At 37.4% G+C, this 14,345-nt stretch overlaps 1 protein-coding gene across 1 annotated transcript in view; it reads left to right on the top strand.

The window, feature by feature from the left end:
• LOC107669196 (rho GTPase-activating protein 17-like) overlaps window positions 1–14,345 on the top strand; it is a 27,683-nt gene that overhangs the window by 9,946 nt on the left and 3,392 nt on the right. Inside the window, exons 2-19 of the mRNA XM_016461333.1 lie at window positions 1,083–1,122; window positions 3,758–3,862; window positions 3,974–4,050; window positions 4,973–5,084; window positions 5,251–5,327; window positions 5,406–5,523; window positions 7,212–7,280; window positions 7,420–7,501; window positions 9,329–9,456; window positions 9,743–9,854; window positions 9,941–10,022; window positions 10,111–10,191; window positions 10,796–10,909; window positions 10,995–11,086; window positions 11,182–11,338; window positions 11,674–11,937; window positions 13,730–13,857; window positions 14,101–14,344. Of these exons, the coding sequence (XP_016316819.1) occupies window positions 1,083–1,122; window positions 3,758–3,862; window positions 3,974–4,050; window positions 4,973–5,084; window positions 5,251–5,327; window positions 5,406–5,523; window positions 7,212–7,280; window positions 7,420–7,501; window positions 9,329–9,456; window positions 9,743–9,854; window positions 9,941–10,022; window positions 10,111–10,191; window positions 10,796–10,909; window positions 10,995–11,086; window positions 11,182–11,338; window positions 11,674–11,937; window positions 13,730–13,857; window positions 14,101–14,344 (2,082 nt within the window). The remainder of the gene's footprint in view (window positions 1–1,082; window positions 1,123–3,757; window positions 3,863–3,973; window positions 4,051–4,972; window positions 5,085–5,250; window positions 5,328–5,405; window positions 5,524–7,211; window positions 7,281–7,419; window positions 7,502–9,328; window positions 9,457–9,742; window positions 9,855–9,940; window positions 10,023–10,110; window positions 10,192–10,795; window positions 10,910–10,994; window positions 11,087–11,181; window positions 11,339–11,673; window positions 11,938–13,729; window positions 13,858–14,100; window position 14,345) is intronic.

The raw sequence follows: 14,345 nt of genomic DNA, 5'->3' as shown, positions 1-14,345 counted from the left end.
AACTGGATGGTGAAATTTTGATAAAGTGATGGGTTTGTTGAAACCACAAGCAGTTCTGTCTTAGCCAGACATCTCTATTTGTTTTATGGTGAAATATTGCAAAATAAGTATTTCTAATTTTAGTAATAAATTTTTAAAAAATAATATTTTTTATCCAGCAAAATAAGTATAGAAGATTTGGAAGCCACTCTTGCCAGTCTTAGGGCTTCAACAACTGAAAGCAAGGCAGTCTAGGTCGAATGTCCACTTCTGAAGCCAGATTGGTTGCTGTCCAGGAGGTTGTTTACAAACACAACACCCCGGGAAGCACAGCCATTAAGAGGTCATTTCTGGTTAATGATGTGACAGAATTTACCGGTATTTTGAAACTGATGTGTGAATGGTGCTTTACCGGTAAAAAGACGGAACGTCGTTGCCTGTGTGAACAGTGCATTTTTGTATTTACCAGTAAAGTCGTTCCGGTAATTTTATGGGAATTTGCTAGTATTGCTGTGTGAAAGGCTACAGTAGGTCTCAGAGCGGTTTGATTCATGTTAAATGCTGCGCCACACAAACTCATCTCAGCATCTGATCTCAGTTTGGCTCGCTTATAACGTGCATTTGAGAATGCAACATATTTCAATCATCTTTCCAAAGTTGTAATCAGAAGCGCTTATAAACCAGCTGTTGTCACCCACCAAATAAAATCTTGATGGCTTAATGTTTAGAAATGAATAAATTAAGACAGCCATAAATATTAGTATTGTAATTTTACAGTTGTGCTGTATTTATTTTTCTTAAATCTCTATTTGTTTTATGGTGAAATATTGCAAAATAAGTATTTCTAATTTTAGTAATAAATTTTTTAAAAATAATATTTTTTATATTATTTTTATTGTTATTTTGAAATTATATTAGCAAATTCTGCAGCAAACCTCAGGCTTATTTATTGTTTTAAAAATCACAATCGCAATTTTTATCAGAAAAATGTCAATTGGATTTTTCCCCTAAATCATGCAGCCATATTACTTTAAATTTGTTGTTTTGAGCAGTTTAAATGGATATGGGTTTCATTTCTAATGATCTGTTGTCTTCTTTTACAGAGCGGAGAAAACAGAGGTCCTTAGTGATGACCTGTTACAGGTGACTGCTTTTTATTTCCATCTCTGTCTGCACTGAAGCCGTTCTATTCTTTGGCTGTAATCCATTTTACATTACATCAAATGGTGGGAAGCTAGTGAGTCATTGGGTAGAGAAAGGTGAAGTCATTGATGTCAAGCAAATACATTCCATTCAATTTATTTTTGTCACATTAGAAAGAATGTTCTCTTCTGAAAAAATGAGCGAATGGATTGCGTCACGGCGCTTTTGCTCTCCTTATGTGAAACTGTCCCCTGTGAAATTGTCAAAGTTTGGTTGCCATGGAAATAGTGTCAAAACGATCTTCTAGAAACGCAGGGACTTGACTCCGTGAAATAGAGAGTCATTATCTGAACTTCCACCAATATTGTGTTCGTGACAGCTTGTTTATTCCTCTTGGCCGGCTGCGTCTAAAATTATCTCTATGAGATGTTTGGACACATCAAGCGAGAATTATGGTGACATCCCCCCATGGCACTCAGAGGGGCTTGCTTTTTATTCTGGGTTCTGTGTGGTGCTCAAGGATGATCACAGTGGTATCCCATCACCCCATTCTCAGCTGTCTGGACACCCGTGTTACCTCAGGGCTGCTATGCTCATGCCACTCACAGATGCATTCAGGGGACACTTTTAACATTGTTGAGTGTCTAGATAGTGGCATCCTCCCATTTTGAATTGCATCCAGTTTTCCCTAATCGCTTGTCCGGACAGGACGTTCCTGCGGCTTTCGTTTTGCCAGTGACTATTCAGTATTATAGTGGTGTTTCCCCAATATCTGAACATAGCATAATATGTTCCGTTACAAAAAACTATAGCTCATTGTTTCTGCATGTTTAGTCTGTCGTTGGCTCGCCAGTTTTTAGTCTGTGATGGCAACAGGCAAACATTTAAAGACCTCTCACACCAGATAATCCAAACAACTTCCCTCGAATAGGATCTCCCTCAGCAGAAAAGCACCGGCAATAACAGTCAGCGATTCCCCTTGTTCCCATGCCAGGTGGCGGGCCTCTGTGCGTTCTCATGCCGGAGACGCCTGAGCGGAATGTACGCTTGACCCAGCTGCTTTGGGACGGCTGTGAGGGAATGTTATGACGTAAAAGAGGCAGAGAAGTGTGAGGAGGTGGTTATCTCCTCTCCCAGCCTGTGGAATTCCTGATCTGGGCTGTTTTTGGAACATGAGTCAGTTTTTTTTTTTTTCTCTCTCTCATTCGGATCTCTTTTCTCCTCCTCAGTGTTTGTTCAGTCATACCGCTCTCACAGTTCTGAAGTGACATTCTTTTCATGGTTGTTTTTAGGGCTGGCATGTGTTCGAGCAGGCCCGCCCTGCTCGCATCAAAAAGCTGACTTGTCTGTCATGACGGTAGTTTTCAGAGTCTTAGGCAGTGGATCTCTGTTCCGACAAAACAATACAAGATGACACCCTATATTTTTTCTAAGCATATTTGCTGCTGGTAAAATAAGAGGCCTAAATAAGAAACGAGAAAGTAAATGTCAGTCAAATAAAAAAATGAATACAGTGGAGCTTAATTTTGCAGTCCTCTAGAGTTAGATATTATGAATATGATTTATCAGATTATAAATGTTGCTTGGAACAGTGCCAAATACATCCTGCTGCAGACATTTATTTAGTTAGATAATTTTTGTCACAAAATCCACTTGTATCCACTGCATTTAGTTTTTATTCTATATAATGGAATATAATATATAATTTTTTCAATTTTTATTTTCATTTTTAATCAATTGTATAATAATTATACAATTATAAATAGTTGTATTTGTCAATGATAAATTCCAGATAAAGAACTACATTACGGATATAATATATATAGATCATTTTATATATATATATATATATATAATATATATATATAATATATATAATATATATCATTTTTATAATTAAATGTTGTGATTTCATCCCAGCTGGCTGGATTGGTCCACTTTATTTTTTTATCAAGTTTATTATTCTATTTGATTATTTATTTATTTATTTAATTGTTCTATAATTATTTAATAACAATAAATGGGAAAAAATATTCCACAATAATTTTCACCAAATCACCACATTTATTTGATTTCATTTTCCCCATAGAAATGAATAGGTACCTATGGTGAACTAAACCATGCTCCGGCACCCCCTTTTTAACAAAACAGAATGAAGTAGAAAAAGAGAGTCTGGTCTGCATCTGTATTCTCTATTTATGACATCCCATTGCTGAGCTCATGCATTTAAATCTTAGGCATCCCAACAGGGCAGATGAGTCATACTTGTCTTCTTTATGCAAAGTAACATATCTTTTTCATGCCTCCCCAGGGAGTGGTGTGATAAATCATGTCTGACCTTACCCCACCCTCAAGACTATGAAAAGTGTTTTATTCTTTTCTAACAGCAACACCTGTTAATTGACACGAACGCTCAGGCTATAATGTCTATTCTAAAGCTAAGATGGAAAGCTGAATTTATGAAATCTGTTTCATATCACAGAAGCTTCCCATGCGATATTACATAACATGCCTTAGGCACTTTTTTACAGGCTCTTTTGTTTCAACACGATTCATACAGGCTTTGCATTGAGTGCTAGCCACAGCTCAATATGGATTGTGGGTTGTTATTGATGTTTTGTTTTGCTCTGCACAGATTGAGCGGCGTATGGAGTTGGTGCGAGTCGTTTCGCACAACACGCACAAAAGAATGGTCGCGTGTTTGCAGGGGCAGATAGGCACTGATGCTGAGAAGAGACATGTAAGGGCATAACAGTGCTTATGACTGCACAAAATGTCAGTCATCACCACATTTTGTCTGCTTGAATTTGCATGTAATATTTCACAAAAACTCCCTGGGTTTCTGGCACAGAAAAAGCTTCCACTGACAGCGCTGTCACAGGCCATGCAGGATGGCGGAAACCAGTTGGGGGAGGAGTCTCTGATTGGGTAATTGGATGACATTAACATTTAAATAGATTTTAATCAATTACCGCTTAAATGTGGTTTAGATTGGTAATGGATTAGTTCACTGTATCGTTTAAATGAGACGATGGCACAAAAAAGCGCAGTGTATAAAAGCACTCGTGCCATGCATTTAAAAAACAGTATAAAACATATAAATATTAGAGGTTTTGTTCAGTAAGATTTTTGTAAGGAAATTAAGGTCACACTTTATTTTAAGGTTCAATTCTCACTATTAACAAACCTTTAACTATGACTTATGACTCAATAAACTCCTAATTTTCTGCTTATTAATGGTTAGTAAGGTAGTTAAGTTTAGATTTATGGATGTAGAATATGGTCATGCACAATGTGTGCTTTATAAGTACTATGTTAATAATAGGCATGCTAATAAGCAACTAGTTAATAGTGAGAATTGGTCTCTATACTAAAGTGTTACTGAAATACTTTTATTGAGCTAAGATTAAATAAATTGGTCAAAAGTAAGAGCAAAGACATTTATACGGTTACAAAATTCTATTGGAAATAAATGCTGTTCTTTTGAACTTTGTATTCATCAGTGATTTATAAAAAAAAAAATGTATCACGATTTCCACAAAAATATTGAACAGCACAACTGTTTTCAGCATTAATAAGAAATGTTTCTTGAGCATCAAATCAGCATATTGATTTCTGAAGGATCATGTGACACCGAGGAATGAAGTAATGGCTGCTGAAAAAATAGCTTTGCCATCACAGGAATAAATTATATTTTCAAAACATTTTAAATTGTAAAACATTTTTTTTTAAATAGTAATACTTTTTCACAATATTGCTGTTTTTACTGTATTTTTTTTTTTTATCTTGGTGTGCATAAGAAGACCCCAAATTTTTGAACAGTAATTTATATTCAGTATCATCCTTGCAGGAAAATGATGGAGATGTGCGGAGATGCAGAGAACAGACTGGCCTCTGAACTAATGCAGCATGAGATGAACATTGAAAAGGAAATCTTAGACCCCCTCAATCAGCTAGCAGAGGTACAGACAAACATAAAAGAATATGCATGCTCGTTTCCTCAATTTAATATTTAGATTGGCTAAATTTTAATATCAGCCACTTATTAGCCACGATTACCTGACAAAATTGATTGGTATAGGCCAGAATGTTAATAGCAATGCTTACGTAATCTTACTGTTTTTTCAGGTGGACATTCCTAACATCCTGAAACAGAGGCGGCAGTTAGCCAAGCTGGTGCTGGACTATGACTCTGCCCGAGCAAGGTGAGGTTTCTGTCATGCATCAGGTTTCACTATATCATGTATAGCACCTAGTTCATGACTGAAACGGTCTCTTTACAGGTGGTTGCAGGCGACCAAGTCCATAATCTCAGGAACAAACACACAAGCACTGACAGCCAAAGCAGACTCACTTAAAGAAGAAGTCGATGAAGCTATGAACAAAATGGAGCTGTGTAAGGTACTGATGTGCAACATGCCTTACCCTTATGAGTTGCTTAGTTATGGATTTTACAGCAACATATTGTAGCGGCGTGTAAGAATGATCGCATCAGCTTGGCTGATGAAGATCAGTTAGATGACATAACATTTGCTTAGTTTTCTTTGCTGATTTGCTGAGGTAAGGTAAGTGGGTGCTAGTCATAGGAGGATTACTGCTAGAATGTTCAGCCAAGCATATTGAAACTCAATATATAATGTTTATAAAGGGTGTGCAGAGTTTCAGATTTCTAAAAGTAACGTACAATGCCACAAGTCTGCAGTCAGTAAGTTTTTTTTAAGAAATAACTTTTCAGCAAGGCTGCACTAAATTGATCAAGAGTGACATTGTATCTCAAATAAATGCATTTCTTTGTATTTTTACATTTTCTATTCATCAAAGAATCCTAAAAAGTATCAGGGTTTCCAGAAAAATAGTAAGCTGTGATGATGATAATAATAATAATACATTTTTTGAGCAGCAAATGAGCATATTAGAATGATTTCTGAAGGATCATGTTACACTAAAGATTGGAGTAATGACTGCTAAAAAAATTAGCTTTGCCATCACAGGGAATAAACTATTTTATATTAGAAGTTAAAATAGAACAGAGTTTTCACAGTATTACCTTTTTTACTATATTTTTCATCAAACCCCAAACTGTATTTTTTCCAGCCCCAAACCTTTGAATGGTAGTGTAGGTGAGTTTATTGTATAAATTAATATCCTTTTCAGTCTTTATTTTAAACTTTCTGAAGTCTTTTCAATGAAAATCGTGGCTCTTAAGCCCCGTTCACACCAAGAACGATAACTATAAAGATAACGATATTAGCGTCCACACCAGCGAACGATATCGTCTGTTTATTCTAAGCGCACGCTCGTCGGCCGCTTTAAATTCTCGAGCTCGTTACAGCAGGATGCATTCTGATTGGCTGTCAGTTTTTTTTATCGTTCATCAGCTGGAAAAAAATAGTTTTGAAAGTGATTCCAACGATATCGTTTCTCTTTGTCTTTATCGTTGTAGTTGTGGTGTGTACTCTGCTATTCTTTAATATTGAGAACGATTTTTAGAACTATATCTTTATCGTTATCTTTATAGTTATCGTCCTTGGTGTGAACGGGCCTTTAGTCTACAATGTTTTTCTTGTTTAAATAACAAAATATGATATTTCTAATCACAAGTCCATCTCAAATAAAACTAGACATCAGTCTGCTTAATTCAAAGTTCATCTACCCTGTGGCAGAACCATTGAGCTGCTAGTCAGCCATATAGTGACTGATTTATGATGCAGCGGTTGTTATAACTGCAGAAATCTGATGTGTAATCAGTGTCGTAATTACAGACAATTTTTTCTTTCTGACTGAATAGTCATTTTTGGTAAATGGAGATGTGAAATAAGGTCTCGAACCTGCATCACCACTTGAGCAATTAAGGCTCAGCATGTGTGTTCCTGTTTGACATGGGTTTGATTGCCAGGGAACACATTACTGATAAAATGTATAGCAATGAGTATAAGTCAATTTGGATAAAAGCATCTGCCGAATGCATAATGTAATGTATCAGGAGCATGTGGCTAACCGCTGTGCTTATTTCCTGTAATATCCAATTTCTCTGTCTGAACAGCCAGAACAAAACCAATAGCTTCAATCATGTTTTTTTCCCCTTCCAGGATCAACTTTCAGCAGACATGTACAATTTCTTCTCAAAGGAGGCAGACTATGCCCGCTACTATGTAATGGTAAGAAGCTTTTTTGTTTGTCATCCATTTGTTCAATAACTCACTTGCTGTGTTTATTCCTGTTCAGTTCCATGTTTGTAATGGCCATTGTTCATGCTGCTGTGTGTCTCTCCTTCCTCAATGTCTGCTCTGTTCTCAGTTATTAGAGGCGCAAGCGGATCATCACCGAAAATCTCTCACCTTGCTCGAGAGCGTCCTGCCAACCATTCAAGCTCAACAAGGTGACGGCACAGTTTCTTATTGCTGTCTGTGTATCTAATTAGCCTCTAGTGATTAATAAGCATCCTTAAAACTACATATTTTGAGGATGAATGTCTAGTTGATTGATTGGTCTTAAAGGGATAGTTCACTGAAAACAGAACGTTTTTCAGAAAGTTTCTTCTGTGGAAAATAAAACTAATTATTTTGAAGAATGTTTTGACTGTGTTTGCCCATACAATGAAAGTCAGTGGGGTTCAAAATCAACATTAATCCCAATGTGTAAAAAAAAAACAAAAAAAAAACACATAAATATTAGGGGTGCAACGGATCGTAGATGATCCGTGATCCGTACGGATGAGGCTGCACTGTTCGGCACGCATGTGATTTGCGGATTAACTGTTAAGTTTAACCATCATAGAGTTTTGTCACATGTTTTGTCTTGCCAGTTTACACATTCAAGCAATTTTAACTCGCGTGCTGTCTTCTGTGCGCTCAGCCGCTGCCGCACACACGCAGAGAGAGAGACACCGCGTGAACAGCGAATTGATTCCTCTTTCACATACACACAAATTTATGTTAAAATACCCGTTTTGGCAAGTATTCTAGTAAACACAGTCGGTTATGTCTTATGTGAACGTAAACAGCTGAGAAGAAAACCGGATGTGTGTCAGTATTAAGTCCGTGCATTTGGTCTTAAAGAGACAGCAGCCAATAAATACCTGTTTCTGTCTGCTAATCAAACAACGCCACAGCTCCAACAAAGATTAATCTGTATTTAACTTGTGCAGTGAGCACCCTTGTGTTATTTTACACTTAATTATTACATTTCTGCACCTGAATGCTACTGTTACTTTGTAACTGTTTTGTTGTATTCATCTATGCTTGTAATTTGTGTAATTGTTCTTGTTTTATTACTAACTTTATTAGTTAAACTAGTAGTTTTGCTGTGGTAACGAAGTACTTAAAGTAAGCTTTCACAAATTATATATTTTTTTTGCTGATCCGAAAAATGATCCGATCTGTGACTCAAAATCTGTAATATGATCCGAACCGTGAGTTTTGTGATCCGTTGCACCACTAATAAATATATTCTGTTAAGTTCTGCTGACAAAAGTCATACAGGTGTAGAATGACATGAAGGTCAGTAAATAATGACACAACTTTCATTTTTTTGGTCAACTATGCCTTTAAGGAAACCTTATATAATTATGCTGGTTTCAGATAAAGACGTCCATCTATAGAGACTCTTTTTTTTTTTTTTAATGCAATTAAATCTTTTTTTTTTCTTTTTTTTTTAGACTAGTTAAATCACTGCTGGTAAAAATATACAAAATAAAAAACAAACTACATGAACTATCAACCAGATTAGTCAGCTACAGTAGCTGGTTGTTGATTGAGTACTGCACCATTGTGACCATCCCTAGTGACTAACGTAGATATATCAAATGAAAATTAAGTGAATTTAGCCTGATGGTGGGTTTCAGTGGTTTTCTGCGCAGTCCTTAGAGGCTCTTAATTGTTTTCATTCTCGTTTGTGCCTGGAAATCTGGCGCTTGAGTGCTATAAATTGTTGTTGTGATGTTTTCCTGCGAGCACACGTGAGGCAGAGAGACTTGGTGTCCCAGCATGTGGGCTATGAGTAATATTTCTCAGATCTCACCCACCTGGGTCCATCTGCCTTTTTCAGAAACAGTAAGATGGAAAAAGTCAGCTTGAAGGGGGCTTGACAGCAGGATCTACTGTTTACAGTAGTTTGTCTTGATGAATCACAGATGAACGCTCCTTCTGTAAGTTGATGTTGCTAGTAAACATTCTTTAAAATAAAGGTATTTCTGTTTTCCTGATAGATTCGTGGACTGAGAAGCCGGCGTTTGGAACGGCTCTGGACGAGCACCTGAAACGCAGTAGCAGAGAGATCGCGCTGCCTATAGAGGCCTGCGTCATGATGCTGCTGGAGACTGGAATGAAAGAGGAGGTACGGCGAGACCACTACAGTGTTGAAACAATACATCACTCATACACATCAAATACTGTGTTGTTGATCTGCCACAGTAATCTTTTCCAATCCGTTCAAGGCAGATCGGCAAATGTTTTCAGTTATCGAAGTATTGTTCAACCTTTAACAGTGTCCACATTGTACCGACACATCTCTGAAACTGCTGCTGCAGCTATCCAACAAAACAAAACATTTCAAATGTTAGAGAATGAATTTGGGTCTTGGCTTTCACCCTAAATCCGTCTTTAAATTCATGGTTCTCCAGGGTCTTTTCAGAATAGCTGCAGGAGCCTCTAAGCTGAAGAAGCTGAAGGCAGCTCTGGATTGCTCCACCTCACAGCTGGAGGAGTTTTACTCCGACCCGCATGCTGTTGCTGGTAAGTCCTGTTTTGTTGTGTGTATCAGTTATATGTTATTCACACTTAATGAATGTTCATTTAAAACCACATTCTCCTGATTTAAGGGGCATTAAAGTCGTATCTCAGAGAGCTGCCTGAACCTTTGATGACTTACCAGTTGTATGATGAATGGATACAGGCTTCCAAGTAAGCCATCTTGCAGTACTTTACAGAATTGTTTAAAGGAATCTTGTAGTGTTTGTGTTGTTAATTACTGGGCTTTTATTTTGTCAAGTGCTCCTGATCCAGACAAACGGTTACAAGCTTTGTGGGTTACCTGCGATCAGTTACCAAAAAACAACAAGGCAAACTTCAGGTGGGTTTCAACTGCATTTTAATGTGAAGTATAAGCAGTTTGTGCAAAGTTCTGGGGCTCCATGTGTGAAATGGCACAAACTGTAAACTTATATGTGTATGCAGAGAGGTTTCAGATTTATTGAAATTTTATTGATAATCATCTGCAGATAATTAATGTGCAGACCCATGATACTTCCCAGTTTAACTGTATTAGAAACTAGAGAAATAGAGCATTTAAATGTAATTTTTGCTGATAAAAATAAATAATGGTAAATAAAATATTGAAATATTATTATTTTTTTAAATATAAAAAAAAATACTGAAGACATTAAGATTTAATATTCAAGAATATATCTTGAATATAAGCATGTTATTTATCCTGTAAATGTGGTTTATTTTTTCTCGTTTTAAGCATAAACCTCACCTAATGCAAGTTTTCTTCTTATTTTATTTTAATTTGTAGTAAAAAAACAATAATTTTCTGATATCAGTAGATCACTGAAAGAACTTGTTTATACATCAGGACTATGACTACAGTAAAAAGCAGTTTCAGATGGTGATTTAAAAAATATTGTTTCTAAATTGCTATCTTCTCATTTAGACTATTTTTTTCTGTTTTACAGATACCTTATTAAGTTCCTTGCTAAGCTTGCACAGGAAAGTGACGTTAACAAGATGACCCCCAGCAACATTGCCATTGTCCTTGGACCCAATCTACTGTGGGCCAAAACTGAGGGGTCAGAATATTTTTTTGCAATTTCCAGCAAACACGTTAACATATTTAATTGTGCCTTTTTTAAACTCTCCTTTCTTTACCTACAGGAGCCTAGCAGAAATGGCTGCTGCAACCTCTGTGCATGTGGTTACTATAATTGAACCCATCATTCAGCATGCAGATTGGTTTTTCCCTGAGGGTAGGGGCCATAAAGCTTTAAATGTATAGTATTTACCAATGAAAAAAGTATTGCTGTCAGTTTTAAGATGAACCTGTTTCTTGTTATTCCTTCAGATGTGGATTTTAATGTATCCGGCATGTTTTCTATGCCTGCGCCCCTGCCAAACAACGTCAACCACCTGACCCCACCAGATTATGACTCGGCCACCATAGAGAGGAAGAGACCTGGCAGCATGGTGGGCCCAGATGGTGAATTGCCCCGGAGAGACAGGTGAAACTTCCCACAAAATCTCAATTAACAGTCTGATTCCCTGAATCAATCATGCTAGTTATTTCCTCTTGCTTCACAAAGATCTGCAATTAAGTTGATTTAGAATGCAATTTAATTGAGCAATTAAAATAGCGGCTCAGATTACACTCCCCATTAACCACTCGGGTGTTGTCCATTCTACTGATAAATCTCTTGCTTTTCCCTCTTAACCCTGCAATGTGTGTGGTGTAAGTGGGATTTCTACCAGGGCAGATTACCCTCTTGATTTCTGTGGTGTCGCTCTCCTGGGAACTTATTAGCACTAGTGGTGTCTCTGCTGTCTCCTCTTTCTGTAGCTCTGCTAATAAATTAATGGACCACAATCCTCGTAGAGGCAATACTGTACCTAGAAAGCAGCACGCTTCGCCTGCCTTCCAACCCCCGCTGCCCCCGGTGGAGGCTGCAGGTAGTGCAGGGGGTCAGCCTATGGCTGAACTCCTGCTCCAGCAGCCTGCACAGGTGGGCCTGGGCTTAGAGAGCTGTCAGCCCGGGCTGGCGCTGGGGATGGCCGCCCTGGCAGCAGCACAGCAGCTTCTAGCTCAGCATACTGAGGAGATCAGGTAAGACTCCTGCATGTTCCGGACCGTGCCGGACCAGTGCAATGCATGAATTAATCAGCCCTGCATGCACATGGAATAGCTGTGGAGGGACAAAACGGATCTTTCAACTCCCTTTTTTCCAGTGGTTTACATTGTTGTGTTCTATAACAACCCTAAAATATAATTAGTTTTACTGATATTGCTTTTTAGCAACAGATGGCAAGTAGCTATGTTTGATAAATGTATTTTGTGAGTGAAGGGGAGTTTAACAAGATAAAGAGAGTAGTATTTGACTGCCCATGCTCCTCCTCCATTTAAAACAAAACCGCTTTTATTGGCTTACATTGAAAGGTAAAATGTGCAAAATCAGCTTGTCATAGTACCCTCAAACGTGGACCTTTGTATCCTATCTACTTCTAAGCTATTAGAACCTTAATATTCATTTTTATCACACATACATTTAAAGAATATTTGATAGAATTGTATGTACAAAATCTTGTCTTTTTTTGTCTAAATTGAATTAAATATATATATATATATATATATATGATATTTTATTTATTATATTGTTGACCCTTTAATCTGTATATACCATGTAATAGCCAGGGAAGTTGATATGGCAATAAATTAAATACATCCAAGCAACCAAGTACCTTAAGGATCCATATTAGTAACTTAGACAACAATTTTTGACGTCTTGGGTACCCTTAAGGGCCGTAGTTCCCAACTAGGGGGCTTCACAATACACATTGTTTCAAATAAGCTTTAGCCAAGGCAAGGCTGTGGTAATACAAAGTGGAGAAAAATGCAAGCAAATTATTTAACAAACAAAAAAAAGAAATGGAAGAAAAGAGTAAATTAAGTGCTTTACTAATTTAAGATTTACAGAAAATCATTATTTAATATTGTGTTGTAATATTTTAATATCTCCACGTTTATAGTTGCATTTAGCCAATTAGAGCTGAACAATAATATAGTTTGACATTTTGCAACAATACAAGCAATATCTCAGGGATGTTGAGACATAGTGTATATTGCCCTATGCTAGTATACTTGTATGCGGATAAAGTAGGATATACTTATTCAACTTTATATGAAGAGCTGGGCGAAAATATAGTTACATTTTGCAACTAACTAACTTAACTAAATAAATAAATGAAGAGTTCTGATGCAAAAGCCTCTAAGTGCTGTCTGGAAACTTCTTCTAAAATGAGCATTTTTATCAGGCACCTATATTTATGTTCGGTTATTTCACTTTAATTGCATAGAAAAGGACCTATACATTGCCATTAGAGTAAAAGTACTGAACCTAAACATAGGAGTCTGATAAAAATGCTCATTTTAAATGAAAATTTCAGACAGCACTTAGTCCTATCTATCTATCTATCTATCTATCTATCTATCTATCTATCTATCGGGGAGGGGGGCTTTGAATATCAATTATAATTTAAATATACATATGGATATTTAGGATGATACATGGAGTCAAAAAGGTTGAGAACCACTGCTTTAGGTGTAGATATGGTACATATGTCTACTTGCTGCCTCATTGACAATCTTAAGCTTACTTTTTGCACATTTTTTTCTGAAATACAAACATATTTTTTCATTCATTTTTATGTTGAGAAAAAAATCCACATTTAAAGAAAAAAATACTGAGTTTAGCTTTAACCATTTCAAATTTGATATTAAAATATTCCATCACAATAAGGCTTAAGTTTGTATTTGTGGAGTTTGCATGTTGCAGAATGTCAAATAAATATTATTTACTAAATATTACTGATTTATATTTTTTCCTCAATTTGCTTCACAGTTCAAAGCCCCGAGACCCTGCGTCCACTCCTCCAGCTCAGAGGAATGGCACTGGAGGATCAGGACAGCTGAGTGTGGGGACCCCTGTGGCTGGATCTACAGGACCCAGTCCTCACATGGCACGCAGAGGTCAGTAGACTTACCTCAGAAGATAAGTAAACAACATAATGTGACAATAATCCTTGATACTGTCTACACTGGATACAGCGCAGTTCGACATGATGCAACGAAACAAGTCTCCGACAGTAAACTTTTGAAACAAAGTATGATTGGATTTGCAACAATGGCCACGTCCGGTGTAGACAGGGTGTTGTATGAGAACAGCTCAGAACGCCAGACAGAGCTTGTTTTAAATTCTCTTTTTATTTATAGGTACCAAGAAGCCGGCCCCAGCTCCTCCTAAACCAGCCAACCCTCCACCAGGCCAACCAGCCAATCAGTCAGTACAGCAAGCCACTTCAGGCGCCCCTCAGTCCCTCAGCCCCTCCCCTAGACCGCTTTCTAGTCACTCTCCGACCAATCTGAGCCCCACACAACCACCGGCTCAAACCAACACGACCCCTCGTCGCCACTCCAGCAACCAGCCTCCTATTCAGGCACCCAATCACCCGCCCCCG

This window comes from Sinocyclocheilus anshuiensis, unplaced genomic scaffold (assembly GCF_001515605.1).
Source record: "Sinocyclocheilus anshuiensis isolate Anshui unplaced genomic scaffold, SAMN03320099.WGS_v1.1 scaffold220, whole genome shotgun sequence".
In the NCBI taxonomy this organism is placed as follows: Eukaryota; Metazoa; Chordata; class Actinopteri; order Cypriniformes; family Cyprinidae; genus Sinocyclocheilus; species Sinocyclocheilus anshuiensis.
Note: the sequence above shows the minus strand (reverse complement) of the source record. Positions and strands in the feature narration are given on the sequence as shown.